Source organism: Psittacula echo, assembly GCF_963264785.1.
Source record: "Psittacula echo genome assembly, chromosome: 7".
Lineage (NCBI taxonomy): Eukaryota > Metazoa > Chordata > Aves > Psittaciformes > Psittacidae > Psittacula > Psittacula echo.
The window spans coordinates 3,558,845-3,571,845 of record NC_137740.1 but is presented as its reverse complement, the minus strand read 5'-3'; the positions used below and the strand labels follow the sequence as shown (position 1 = coordinate 3,571,845).

General features: G+C 46.2%; 1 protein-coding gene across 7 annotated transcripts in view; it reads right to left on the bottom strand.

Annotated features, from left to right (window-relative positions):
• Positions 1–1,074: 1,074 nt before the first annotated feature.
• DOCK7 (dedicator of cytokinesis 7) overlaps positions 1,075–13,001 on the bottom strand; it is a gene marked incomplete at both ends in the record, with an annotated part of 112,629 nt that continues 100,702 nt past the window's right edge. For 3 of the 7 annotated variants that reach the window (XM_080623345.1, XM_080623343.1, XM_080623348.1), the window contains 7 exons: positions 1,075–1,718; positions 3,298–3,465; positions 4,517–4,623; positions 5,472–5,615; positions 6,639–6,875; positions 7,264–7,353; positions 8,697–8,831. In XM_080623345.1, coding sequence (XP_080479471.1) covers positions 1,676–1,718; positions 3,298–3,465; positions 4,517–4,623; positions 5,472–5,615; positions 6,639–6,875; positions 7,264–7,353; positions 8,697–8,831 — 924 coding nt within the window. Of the gene's footprint in view, positions 1,719–3,251; positions 3,466–4,516; positions 4,624–5,471; positions 5,616–6,638; positions 6,876–7,263; positions 7,354–8,696; positions 8,832–13,001 lie in introns of those variants that run through there. The other 4 variants (XM_080623347.1, XM_080623346.1, XM_080623349.1 and 1 more) reach the window with 2 other exon arrangements.

Genomic DNA, 13,001 nt, shown 5'->3' with positions numbered 1-13,001 from the left:
TCATTCTTGCATGGCTATGGGGATTTTTTTCCACTTTGTAAATAATTCTGCATGCCTCTTCATATAAATCTCTTGCAAAACTACCCAATCCTTCCTCAGTATTTTCCAGTTTGAGAGTCCCTGGCTCCATTGAGCTTCCAAAGCCTTGCCAACACCCCGGGCTTTGCCATCAGCCTCTGAAATGTCTCACGTCCCTGCTGGATGCCATCCATCCCTCAGCAGATCCAACACATGGTGCCTTTCCAGCCTGCACAGCATAAAGTACAATCATCCTGCTATGAGCACCAGCATCCTACTGCCCCCCACCAGCACCTTCTAACATACAGGAAGGTGTACGCGAGAATTGAAGGTGAAAACCATGAAAAGCCAAATACTCACAAAGTGGCAGTGATGATGTACAATTGTTTGCTCATGTATAACCCCCTTTTTTTCTTACGTATTTTATACATATGAAAGTATGTTTATCAAATTTGGGGGTTTCATATATATACATGTATATATTTATATGTATGCATATTTAGGTATTTATAGAGAGAGGATAAGCTTGTGTTTAATCACCTACCACCTCTTCCAAGGGACGCTGTTCAATACAGAGAGAGTTAAAATATAAAGGCCTGGATTTAGGAGCTGTGTACTGAGCTCCAATCCTGTGTTCCATTGGAGAGCTGCGTTAGCCACCAAAATAACTGCTGCAAAACAGATGTTGTTCTTTACATAAGTAACAATGCACAGAATGCTTTCTGCATAAGCTTTTGACTTGCACTGTGATACCATCTTATGTTCTTTTTCCCTGTGAAACTAGTTTTCCAATTGAGAAAGGGACACAAAAGCAGTCTAGTTGCATGTCCACTGTAAAGATGCATTGCACATTCAAAGCTATGAGATTACTGTGCTGTTTGGAGTTCCTAGCTGGTGGAAATGACCATATACACACACAAGTCATGTTTAAACGCCACTGGTGCTGAAGGAGGTAAAGCAGTACCGAGATGTGCTCCATTCTGATGGCTACAGATGGAATTACTTTTCTTTGCAGCAATTCGTATTCAGAGTTAAAAAGGCAAAAGGAAAGGGATAATAAAGGTCATCACCACTTGGATAAGAAGTGTTACTGTAGGACTTACCTTTCTCCGAACCTTTTCCCAAGGGTGGCGAGCTCTGAAGTCCAATGCACAGGGAATTAAAGTGTAAACATTCACATATTTAATAGTACCATCAAAATAACCATCATCACTACATTAAAAACTTCCAAAATGCATTTGCGTATGGTCCTAATATAAATTAAATATACGGACTAAAAGTAAATAAATTTAACATTAGGTAATGCTATAAATAAAGGTAAATGCGTTTAGTGTACCTTTGAGTCATAAAAATGCCTTAAAAAACAGGGAAGTTTACAGCTTATCACCAACACTCTGGATACCACTGCCATCATCTCGTGTTTCAAACATGGGTAAGTCTACACTTGACAATTCAGAATGATTTTTGGCCAGTGAACACTCGGATGGAGGAAGAGGTGGGTGGGATGTCCAGGATGAAGTCCGAGTTTTATTTCGCAATAAAACTTCTTTGATTCCCAGCGTTGATAACAAGGCTCTTTTTTTTTTTTTTTTTTTTTTTTTCAAAAACCTTAATATTAAGTGCTTTTTTTTTTGGCTTTTTTTGGTTTTTAACTCGTTTAGATATCCATTTTGCGAAGGCTCATCCTGCTGAAGGAGTCTCTGAGGGAGAGAAAATACAATGATGAGCTCAGGTTTTCCATGATGACATAAGAAGCCTCGTCAGATGAATGATTCTGTACTTGATTTCCAGGATTCGCTACAGCTGGATACTACAACGGCCAAGTCCACTGACATTAACTCCTTGCTTCTCAAATGAATGCAGTGATCTGGGATCATTCGACTGCCTAAGGTTTGCTGATAGGAAGTTTCACTCATGGGTACACAAAGAAGCGGCTCAAACCATCTGCACTACTGAAACCTGATTTAAGTCTTTTCAATAAATCTCTACATGGAATTTGCCTGGAATACCTGTATTAGACTCCCTGCACAGGCTGAATTTCACAAGATAACAAATAATCACCGTGCTAAAAGTGTGTGTGAGGGTCCTGCTGGGTGAGGAGGGAAGCACAGGTATTCCCACCATCCCCAGCCACTGGAAACTGACTGCAGCAGAGAACACCAGCACCTTAAAGAGAGCTTAGAATGTCATGGACCTGGGTGATGAGGGGAGGCCACCTTTCTGCAGTGCTCAGCAGACAGAAAAACACATCAAATCCAGCTACAGGAACATCCCTAAGCACTGCTGTGTGAGCTGGGAACAGCCATTTCCTTCTTCCTGCAGCACTAAGTCTTGCTTTTCTTACAACCCAAGCTTGCCAAGTTTCTCTTTTCACAACAGTTTTTTATGTTCCCCATCACTCTTTACCTCTGAACAACACTTACACAAGGAGAGGTTCAAAGGAAGGGCTCTATTCTCCTAAACCAACAGCACAGACATGAGCTGAAGTCCACATCCACACAAATCTCCTCAAGGGTCTCTCGTTAAAAGCATTGTCCCCATCCTGCTTGGTGCTAATCAAGTGCCAGAAACACCCTCACCCCATTCCCTGCTGTGAGACCACAATGGCCAGAGCTGTCTTGCTGGACTGCATTAGCCTACCCTGCTGACGGGGGACACGATAGGGGTTGTCAAGACAAAGAGTATGTGGAGGGTAACTGCTGGGAAGCACTTCTGCCCTGTTCTGGGAGCCAGAGTCTTGTAAGAAACCATCTACCCAAAGTCCCTCTGCTCAGCCTCAGCTGGTGCCAGGGGATTACAACACTGCAGGCCCTGACCTGCTACTTACATTCCCAACAAGGTTTTTATGTTCAGTCTCCCTGCAGATGAACAGAAAGCTCAGATTCCTCTTCCCGGTCTTCCAGCATGGAAGACACCAACTGTTTTTCCACCCTGCCTGCCCCTGGAGCTCCTCAGCCCAGTTTCACTGGGAACAAACCAGTGTCAAAGTCCTGCCATGCTGAGAGTGGTTTTGATTCTAAAAAGAACGGGATGCGGGATGCAAAAATCAACCTGAACAAACTGTCATAGGTCAGAAGCAAAAGGAACCACTGCCAACACCACCTACCATAACCGCTGGGAAGGGGATGTGCTCTGAAGTCAGGACAGAAGGGGACAAGGCCAAAAGAGCCATAATTGAAACCAAATGGATGTCACGGGCTCACCAGGAAGATCAGACACCCCAGGCCCCAGTTTTATACCCTCCTTATCTCTGCTGAAAGAGTAAAATCAGATATCCACCTGTGGCAAGTGACCGGCAGCACTGCTTTATACAACTGTGGGATCTTTCTGTTTATCAAGGGTTGGAGAGCTTCCTTTAACCGGTGGTAATTCCTTTCAAGTTCCCGCTGATATTCCTTTTGGTCTGGACCGATCAGGCTCTTGTTCTTGCGCAGAGCATCTTCACATCTAGGAAATAAAAGCTGGTAAAACTTGGGCACGTAATAGAGGACCTGCTTGCTATAGAGCTGTTAATGTAACAGGACCAAAACCAAATCATTCTGTTCCTCTGGGGTGACACAGAATATCCTTCTCTATCTTGTCTTTGGGGTAATAAAGACTCAGCTAAACCTCTTGGAGTCCATGGGAAAAGGGGAGGGTGTCACATTCCCAATTCCCATGTCACTTCCAGAGTGACAATTCCTTTCCTGATTGCAATTTACTCTCCAGTTACATATATCCTCTCTGGAGTGAAATGAAAAGCTGATCTCTACATGGCCCCTTCCAGTCCAAGAGGATTTATTTCAAGCTGGATAGATCTACTGCTCTCCCCAGGAAGAAGATTAATAAACAGCAGACTGAGATGTTCATCAGGAACTCTTCTGTTTGCATAGATGTAATTTAAACAGAGGGTATGAAAAGAACTGTATCACCAATGCCATTTATTACATACAGGAAAGCTATGTTGCCTGCCACTGGATCTAATTGCTTGGAACATTTTTATTTCTATTTTATATATATTTAATTCTTTGGTGCTTGCCGAAGATGCTGTATGAGGCTGCAATGCATTCACCAAGAGGGAAGAAGAGCAGCCAGCACATTTCTTAAGGGAATTTTGCCAGCAGGCTTCCACTCCGTATGGAGAAATTCACTCCAGAAGGAAACTACATCTCCTGGCCAATTCAGGAGTTCCTCCTGCCCCTGCCAAGCTGTGAGTTCATCCATGCCAGCGTGGCTAGTTGTGGTTTTTGGAACAGGAACACTTGTTCACAGCTCAATTGTGATCACTAATTCATGCCTGATAAACAGCAAAGACTTGAGCCCCTTAAGTCCTGGACCAGCAGCACCAGAGAAACAGGAAACCACCTGGGCACCTGAGGGATAATACAGCTGCTTATGAGGACAGATGGAGTTATAACATTGAATACTCTGGATACTCCCTGTGTTACTGAACACGTTCCTGCCTGATGTGGCAGGAGGAACTGCATCCGGCAGGCAGGTTGAAGACAATATTCCATACCTTTTCGTGAAGTCCTTGAAGCAGAGCCGTAGCTTGTTGTGATGTCTGAAGAGCTTTGGATCATTGGGTATTTCAGACAAGAAAACTTGTGCCACTTCTAATGGTCCCTTTAGGAGGAGAAGAGGAGAAGTAAGTTTCTCATAATCACTGGAGAAGCTTCTTGCACATCGAAACACCCATAAAATGCAACATTTCCTTAAGTCTTGAAGAATTGCAGCTGGTAAACGTGGCCTAAATCACCAAACCCCGTGAGAACCGCATCTCTTTTAGGCTTTCTTTTGGTTTTCAATGAAACTCTGCTTTTGGAAAGCAGTGTGAGAAAACGCACAGATTCTCCACTTGTTTTCTCTTATAAGGACTCTTGACAAAGTTCGCTCAGCTCACAACTAAGGCAAAGTTTAAACAACACAGATGGACTATGGAAGTATTTGCCAGCACTGCAAACTCAACCCAGAACATTAAGCTCCAGCTGATTCCTATTTTCCAGCCTGTGCATTAGCAAAGCTTTGCTCACTCGCCATCACTTTTTCCTCAGCTTTTCTCCATTCCCTACTTTTGCTTTCCACTTTGCTCATAACCCACAACAGGACACGATGTTATTTCCACCCACCAGAGCCTGGCTAACCAAAGGGAAAGCAGTAAAACGTTTTGGTTTGGGGTTGTTTGGGGTTTTTATGGGAAGAGAAGCAGGCAGAAACAACAGTGAATGCCAGGAAGGTGCAGGTAACTGAGGGAGGGCTCCCTCTTCATAGCCACTTTTCAGACCAACATTTCCAGGACTCTTACTTAAATGGCAAAGTCACTGAGAGCTGGTCTAAACCTACCAGTGACCTTAAACACATCCCATACATTGAATGGGGAGAAAAAGGTAGTTTAGGAATAAGGCCCAATGCTGAACATCCACTACACTGAGAGATACGTACTACCCCAGTGTCTCCAACTCAGCGATGCTCACCTGATTTACTGTGGTACCTACTGATCCTTGCAGCACCATCTGAAGCATCTTTGGGTCCGCAGGGTCTTGGTGGGTTGCAAAAGCTAATTCCTGTGTTTTCTTCTGCATGTCCTCTATGGCAACTTCAATGGGTGTCAAAATGATCTAAGCAAGTAGCCAGAATAGAGCATTGTTATGGTTCAGGCTGCCAACCGGACACAGACTTCAGAGACACCAAGGTCACTTTGGGGAGGCACGCTGAAGTGGTGGAGGACACCGATAAGACTGACAGTCTGGACAGCAGCACTTCAGGAATGCATCATCTCAGTCTTGGTTTAGGAACATTAAGGCAAGGTTTGACTTTTAAATGTGTTTCTACATCTGGGTGCTCAAGAGCTTCCTGAGATTGCTTCTGAGCAGACAGGCTTGTGTCAACTGCGACCAACTGCCCAGGGTTACAGCACTATGTCAGTGCCCAAGCATTTTATATCATGTTGAGTGATCACATCCCTCCCTTAAATTGACATAGCTACGGGATAAGTCTCTCTATAAACCCTCAGGACCTCACTTGTTGCTGAGGCCATGCAAGTGAGCTGCAACACAGAGCAAAGGACACACTGTTCAAGCAGAGTGGAAGGGAGTAACATGCGTCACTATAAAGCTCACCAAGGCCCCTGCACAGACCAGCCACTGTGGGCTGGACACGCTAGTGAAAGAGGTGGCAGGTCATGCTGCATTACTAAATTGGTCTGGGTTTTGTTTAGGTTGAATAGGAACAGGGAAAAGTTCAAGAAACAAGGCATTTTTAAACTGAAATTGAGGAGTCTCATGCACAGTCACAGAATCATAGAATGGTTTGGGTTGGAAAGGACCTTAAGATCATCCAGTTCCAACCCCTGCCATGGGCAGGGACACCTCACACAGTTCCTGCAGTGAACAGCCCGAGCAGCTCATGATGGAGCTGTCTGCTCTCACTCAGTTGAACTCCTGCATCTTTAACAGAGATGTAAAAGGTAGGTTAGTGATGGCCAGGAGGACGCATCCGTGTCGATGTGACAGCATGAAGGGACACGGCCATGGCATTAAACTACACACACAACAGTACATCACACATGAGTTTCAGCAGCGTCCACCTCCTTCAGTCTTGTGCAATGCTCCCCTTCAAGCCCCTGAGAGCTCAGGCCTCACCTCCTCTTTGTGAATGACGTTGATCCTGGTTTTGATGTACGGGAAGGCGTGGGACGTGGTCAGGATGGTTTTGCGCTTGAACTGCTCGTGCAGCTCGCCGTGAGCCCGCCCGTCCAGCGTGAAGGGGGTGCAGTACATGAACCGCCGCAGGTTGTAGTTCTTGTCGAAGTACGTGATCCGGTCCTTCATCTCGTACGTGTCGAAGTAGGGCTCCACGTAGGTTATCTGAATGTAGGCCTGCAGGGAGGAACCCAAGTGAGGTGCAGGGCCCACAGAAGAGCTGACTCCTGCACAACGACACTAAGCAGTGCAATATCCCAGCTTGATCTCTTCCCTCTTGAAGCCACCTCTGGAATAACTCGGGCTGGTTTTTGCCTCTACTCAGAAAAATCACCCTGCCATTGACAGGGCTCAGCAGTTTCTGGACTGCAAGAAATAGACTTCACTGCCCCTCTTCCCTCATGGTCTTCAAATGCTCTCACAGGGAAGAGCTTCTGCCTAAGATCTCATCTCAATCTCCCTCTGTCAGGTCAAAGCCATTCCCCCTTGTTCTGGATTTGTCCCCTTGCGTTTGCAAACATTCAGGACCTGTTCTACTTCTCTAAACGTGTACTTGTGTTCTTACCTTGTTAGGATCTAGTTTACATTTGTCCACAGGGTTTGAGTCCTTAATCACTTCAAGCACATCTTCCCCAAACCGTTCTCCATAAAATCCCTACAATCAAGAGCAAAAGCATTGAAAGAAAACATCAAATGCAGCCATGAGAGATGGGGGTTGGAGAGACAAAGCCATATTCAGGGGAGCTGAAGCTCCACAAGCCTTCAACAGCATCAGTGCTGGGGCTGAATGTGATCTGCTGAACCCAGGAGAACTGAATCAATCACATTCCAGGGGCAACAGGAAAAAACAAGCCTAATGCCCTGGAAGGCAGGAGAACTCGGGAGCCTTCCAACTGCACACAGAGAGGCTGCGTGGCTCTGAACAAGCCATCTGAGCTCGCTGTGTGTCCGTGAGCTCAACTGAACACTGGGGTCAGAGTGGGATCTGCCGGGAAGGAGGTGCCGCATCAGAGCACGGCTTTACTGGGCTGGGGGAACGGCCAGGTTCTGAACTCAGCCTCATGTGCTTAAACCTCAGACATGACAGCAGCTGAACTGCTGTGAGCAGCAACAGGACATCGGATCTATCCTAGCAGATAAAACAGGGCAACAGGGCCAGCTCTGCCCTTTGGCCCTATGAACAAGGAGCGTGGCATGGCCCAGAGCCATGCTGCTGAATGCTCTTCCTCTCCCATTGGGAATGGCTTCATCGGTGCACTGTGCTCACTGGGAACAGTCTCTGGCCCGTGATGTCCCTCGGGCTGTGCTAGGACATTGTTTAAACACAGGTTAGCTGGCACAGAACCAGGACAGACTGACTGGTGCGTGGTACAGATGATCACTGGTGGTACCCGGAGCTGCACGCAAGCCCCAGTTCTATCAATCAGAGCTGCCTTTACTTGTTCACAACTGAAACAAACTTCAGACCTGTGATGTCCCACCTCAAGGGCTCTGAAATTCAGGCACCTTAGAGGGCCTGATGTCTGTGAGTAGAGGAACATGATGTGAAGGCACCACAATGCCAGCAAAATGCAATACTTTCTGAAAGTCAGCTCCTGAAAGGCATCTCAGCCTTTTTCCAAGCCCAGGTCATCCCATTTACACCAGGCGGCAGAAGGGCGGCAAACACTGTATAATACACCACAAACCCTCCAACGACCACGGCAGGTCTGCAGCTCTTGCTGCAAGATCAGGGAAAACCTGTGGGATTCCTTTCCCTGCATTCCTCCTGCCTGCTGCAGAGCTGGCACTGGCAAGAGGAAGCATCAGCTCCGGGTCACCGCACGGGCTCTGCAAACTGTATTGCCAAGAGGCTGTTTCTCTGAGCTCAGCCCTGCATCAGCTGCAAGAGGCTGGTTTTGCCCAACAGCTTCCATTTCCACCACTTCCTGTAAGTTGGCAATGCAAGGAAGTGATGCAAAGCGGTCCAAGTGCAACGCACAGACACAACCATCTCACCTCGAGCCTATGGGAAATCTCCGCTAACTTTGTTATGGCGGGTTCCTTGTAAACGAACTCTTGCTCATCCAGGTCTCCAAATTTGGTTCCATAAAAACCAACCCGGAAGTAGGTGCCAAACATCCTCTTTCCATCCTAAGTTTGGAGAAACAAGAGGTTCTTTCAGTGTGGAGACATGAGTACCCCCGAGCACGGCTGCAGGCAGGCTCCTGAACTCACGCAAAATGAAAAAGAAATTAAATAAACCAAGGAAAAATAATAGAAAGAAAGAAAGAAAGGAAAGAAAACCACACCTGGAACTCAGCATGAATGCGTTTAGCAGCAACACCGCAATGAGGTTGTAACTAAGATGAAATCATATGGATCAGTTACGACCATTAGCCCAACCCTGCAATGACTTCTCCCACCCCAGAAGCCTGGAGGTGCCAAACGCCTCTGAGGAACAAAGGCAAATCCCTTTGTTTGGGTGGTTATTTCAGGGTCTCCAAGCCCTCTGCAGACCCTTCACAGAATCAGAATCAATGAGGTTGGAAAAGACCTTTAAGAGCATCAAGTCCAACCGTTACCGCAGCGCTGCCAAGGCCACCGCTAACCCATGGCACTGAGGGGCTCATCTCCATGGTTTTGAGCGCTTCCAGGGATGGTGACTCCACCACTTCCCTGGGCAGCCTGTTCCAATGCCAGCCTGTAGGCACAGGGAAGCCCAGTTGCAGCAGGCAGGGAGGATCTTCGATAGAGGTATCCCTGAAAATTCCCACACCAGAGCCTCCGTAATCCACTCCGGAGTAATTGCAGGATTGGGCCGAAGTCAATGTCCAGTTCACTCACACACACACGCAAGTGCTTTGTAAACAGCATGTCAACTGGAAGGTGTTACGTTCTCTTCTAGTATCTAATGTCTAGTAAAGAGGGCCGAAGTCACTCCTGGCGAAAGCAGATGCAATCCACTGTATCATGTACCTGCTTCCGTTTGAGCCAGTGGTGAATTTGGCCCAGAAATGCAACAAAAGGAGAGAGAGAAGAGAGACTTTTGCTGGGAAAGGAACGAAGAAAATCTGATTAAAAAGAAAGAGAGAGAAGAGAAATGCTTTACAAATACATCACACCTTTGGTTTTGTTAAAACAACTCACGCCACATGCACAAACCAGAAACGCCTTTCAGCAAGAAACACTGGGAATGTTCACCTTTACTCTCGTGAGATAAAGTGTGATGTAGTATTTAATGCTCAATGTTTCTGAATCTGGGCTGGTGTTTGGTTTCAAACAGCACTTACAGACGTCCTGGCTGCCGTGTACCATTAGTTTTTGTTCGATATTTTGCTATGGCAAACCTGATCTCTTGTGGTGATGGTGAATGTGATCTATGGAAGGCAAAGAGGATAAATGAGCCCAACTAAAGAAGAAAACCCCTCAGGGAACGCGTAGAGGCTGGAAAAAGCACTGTCACAGCAAGCCACTGCCTTCTCCTGGCCTGGAGGACACTCTGGAGCAGCGTGCTCAGCTCCTCTCACCCAAGGCACAGCCGGATGGACACAGCATTGCCTTTTTGGGGTGAGGGCTGCTGTTCACCCCAAGCACCTTCAAGAGGGCAAAGCTCTCCAATGCCCAGCTCTGATGTGGAAGTGAAGCCTGAAGTGACCAGAGCCAGCAGCAGCCTTGTTTAATACGTGCAGGTCACATCTTGGCTGCACTATGGGACATCCACAGACACCAATCCATCAGCTCTGCTCTGGTATAAGTGTAGACACATGCTCCACTTAGGAAAAGGAGCTGCACCCAGAGATGCTGATATGCTTAATGTGGCACAGGTGGCCTCTGCTCCAGCCTGTCCCCCCGAGCATCCCTCCTCCAGAGAGGGGCTTTTATCCAGCTCCACCTGCCAGCATAGCCTACAGGGTTTCCTTATACCACAGCCATCTGCAGGAGCACCTCCCAGGGTATGAGCCCCAGCTGCAGAGCTATTACTGGTTTACTGGAAATGCCATCTGGCCACATCTGGTTGCTATTTCCCTGGATTCCCTGTCTTTCTCCAATGCCCATTTCTCTGGATTCATACAGGAATGAGCAGCCTATTGAATCCTTAATTCACTCATCACTACCTTTTCAAAGCCACAGTTTTGGACTATATTACCTACTCTAAAATCCCTCAAGACCCAGCATTTTCAGCTTCCTGTGCTATTTCAATTCCATTTCAATGTTACGGGCTGTGATTCCAGGGCTTCTTTCTCAAAGCACTTCCCAAAGGTAGCATCATGTCTGCCTTAAGGGTAACTGCCACGTAAAACAATTCCCCAAACCTTACATGGGGCTTGGGAATGCTCCATGTGGAAGTTGATGGGATCATGTCCCAGCCCATGGGCACAGGGCAGGCCCCAGCAGAGGACACACTGCTGCTCTTCTAATTCATGTGCTTTTTCCTGCCTGCTTGGCAAGTGACTTTCAGGGTATGAAGCATTTGCAGAACTGGGTCCCTAGAAGGTATCTGACACATGGGCATCTGCCCAGGCAGCTATTTGTTACAGGCAGTGCTCATTCACGTTGCTGTAAAAACAAGGAGGGAGGAAGAAAATGCTCTCTGTTGATCAGCATAAATTAACAAGAAGTTCTGGTGGCATTTACTAAATGCATAAAATCAGGGTAATGGGGCATTGGGAAGTCCCAGGAATGGTAGCAGCAGGGAAGCCTGGTGAGATTCAGTGCCCCTGTGTGAAGGCAGCTCCCAACTTAGGTACTTGTTCCATCATCATGAAGATCAGATGCACTGGCTTTTCCTGGTAATTCTACTTGCTAGAACTCAGCCACCATAAGGATCCCAAGGAGAAAAGCAGACAGTGAGAAGCACTGGTTAGCCCCTAAGGCAACAGAAGCATCTCTTCCCTGGATTCATCAGCCATGAAATGTATGTGACTCATGTTGAGGGATGAAACCTGGAAGCTAGGGGATGGAAACAAACTCCTTTGGGAGAGCAAACACCTATGGGCCATTCCATACCTCGCATAGACATTGAACAGCTGTCAGTTCCCTGAGATGAGGAGAGTTCAGTTTCATGCCTGGCATTAAGAACATGGGGTGGCTCTGAACTAGGATCTTTGAAATATAGCCAATAGCAAAGTCTATCTCATCACAGGATTGAGAAGAAAACAAGTAACTTAAAAATACTCCATGGTCTTGTTTCTGAAAAGAGCTACAAATGCAGATATGAGGGAGAAATTATTAAAAGCATTTTATCTCCTATTATTTTATGAAAAAAATAATAGGTCTTTGTGAGGAGAAGAGAATGAAGGTGAACACTGAATAGCCATCACAGAACCGGCAGAGCAGATAACAGCCACCATGATGTATGAAGGTTCATGATTTGTTATTATGCATGGTAAATACCTTTCAAAATTGCTGGGAATACGGTTTTAGAGTCATCTCTTGCACGCACACAAAAAGCTTTGCCAACAAAGGGTTGAAAAAGTCAGACGCAAACGTTGATTGTGTCTGCTTTCTTCACCAAGACCAACACAGAAGGCAGAGTCAGCCCAAGTATGTAGGAATAAAAGTAACTCCTTCATACACACTGTGCAGCACGTGAAATCCACCCATCTTTACCAAGCTGAGCATGGTTATTTCCTTGCTGAATTTTAAGCTCTTTTGCAGTGTTGCCAACTATTACAAGTCTTCTAATATTGATCTTTTGAAAGTACCAGCTCCCGGAGTCCTGCTAGTCAATGGCAACCTCACCCTGCACACTTTAAAAAGCATGTTTGAATTCTCATGGCATAGCATGGAAAGATTTTTCCTAACAACTTTCCTAAGTGGAAAGCAAACAGAAAGAATTAACTCAACATTTACTCAATGAACAAACACACAAGCAGCAAACCCCAGCACTTGGTATGTTGAAGCAGGTATCGGAAACGCATCAGTGCTTGTAGTTGGCAACACTACGTTCCTTGTGATACGAAGGGGTAGTCCTGGTGTTGGCAGAGCTCTTTGGTAAAGTGAAATTGGGGGTTCCACAGTGTAAAACAAAAAGGGGAAAAGAGAAAGGGGGCAAAACAAAACAGAAAATTCCACAAGTAGGAACTTACCACAACAGACAATAGTAAGAGTGGGGAGGAGGGTCAGCAACCAGGGCGAGAGAGGAGAAAACAGAAAGTCTTTAATTAGGGAAATTCCAAACAACAAACAAGCAGCAACTTGGCAGCAAATCAACTTGAAAACAAAAAAAGGGCCAGCATCCATTAAAATATTTAAAACAAGGAAAAAGGGCCAAACATGCAACAAATCTGAAAGCTACAAAGCACAAAGATCAGAAGAAGT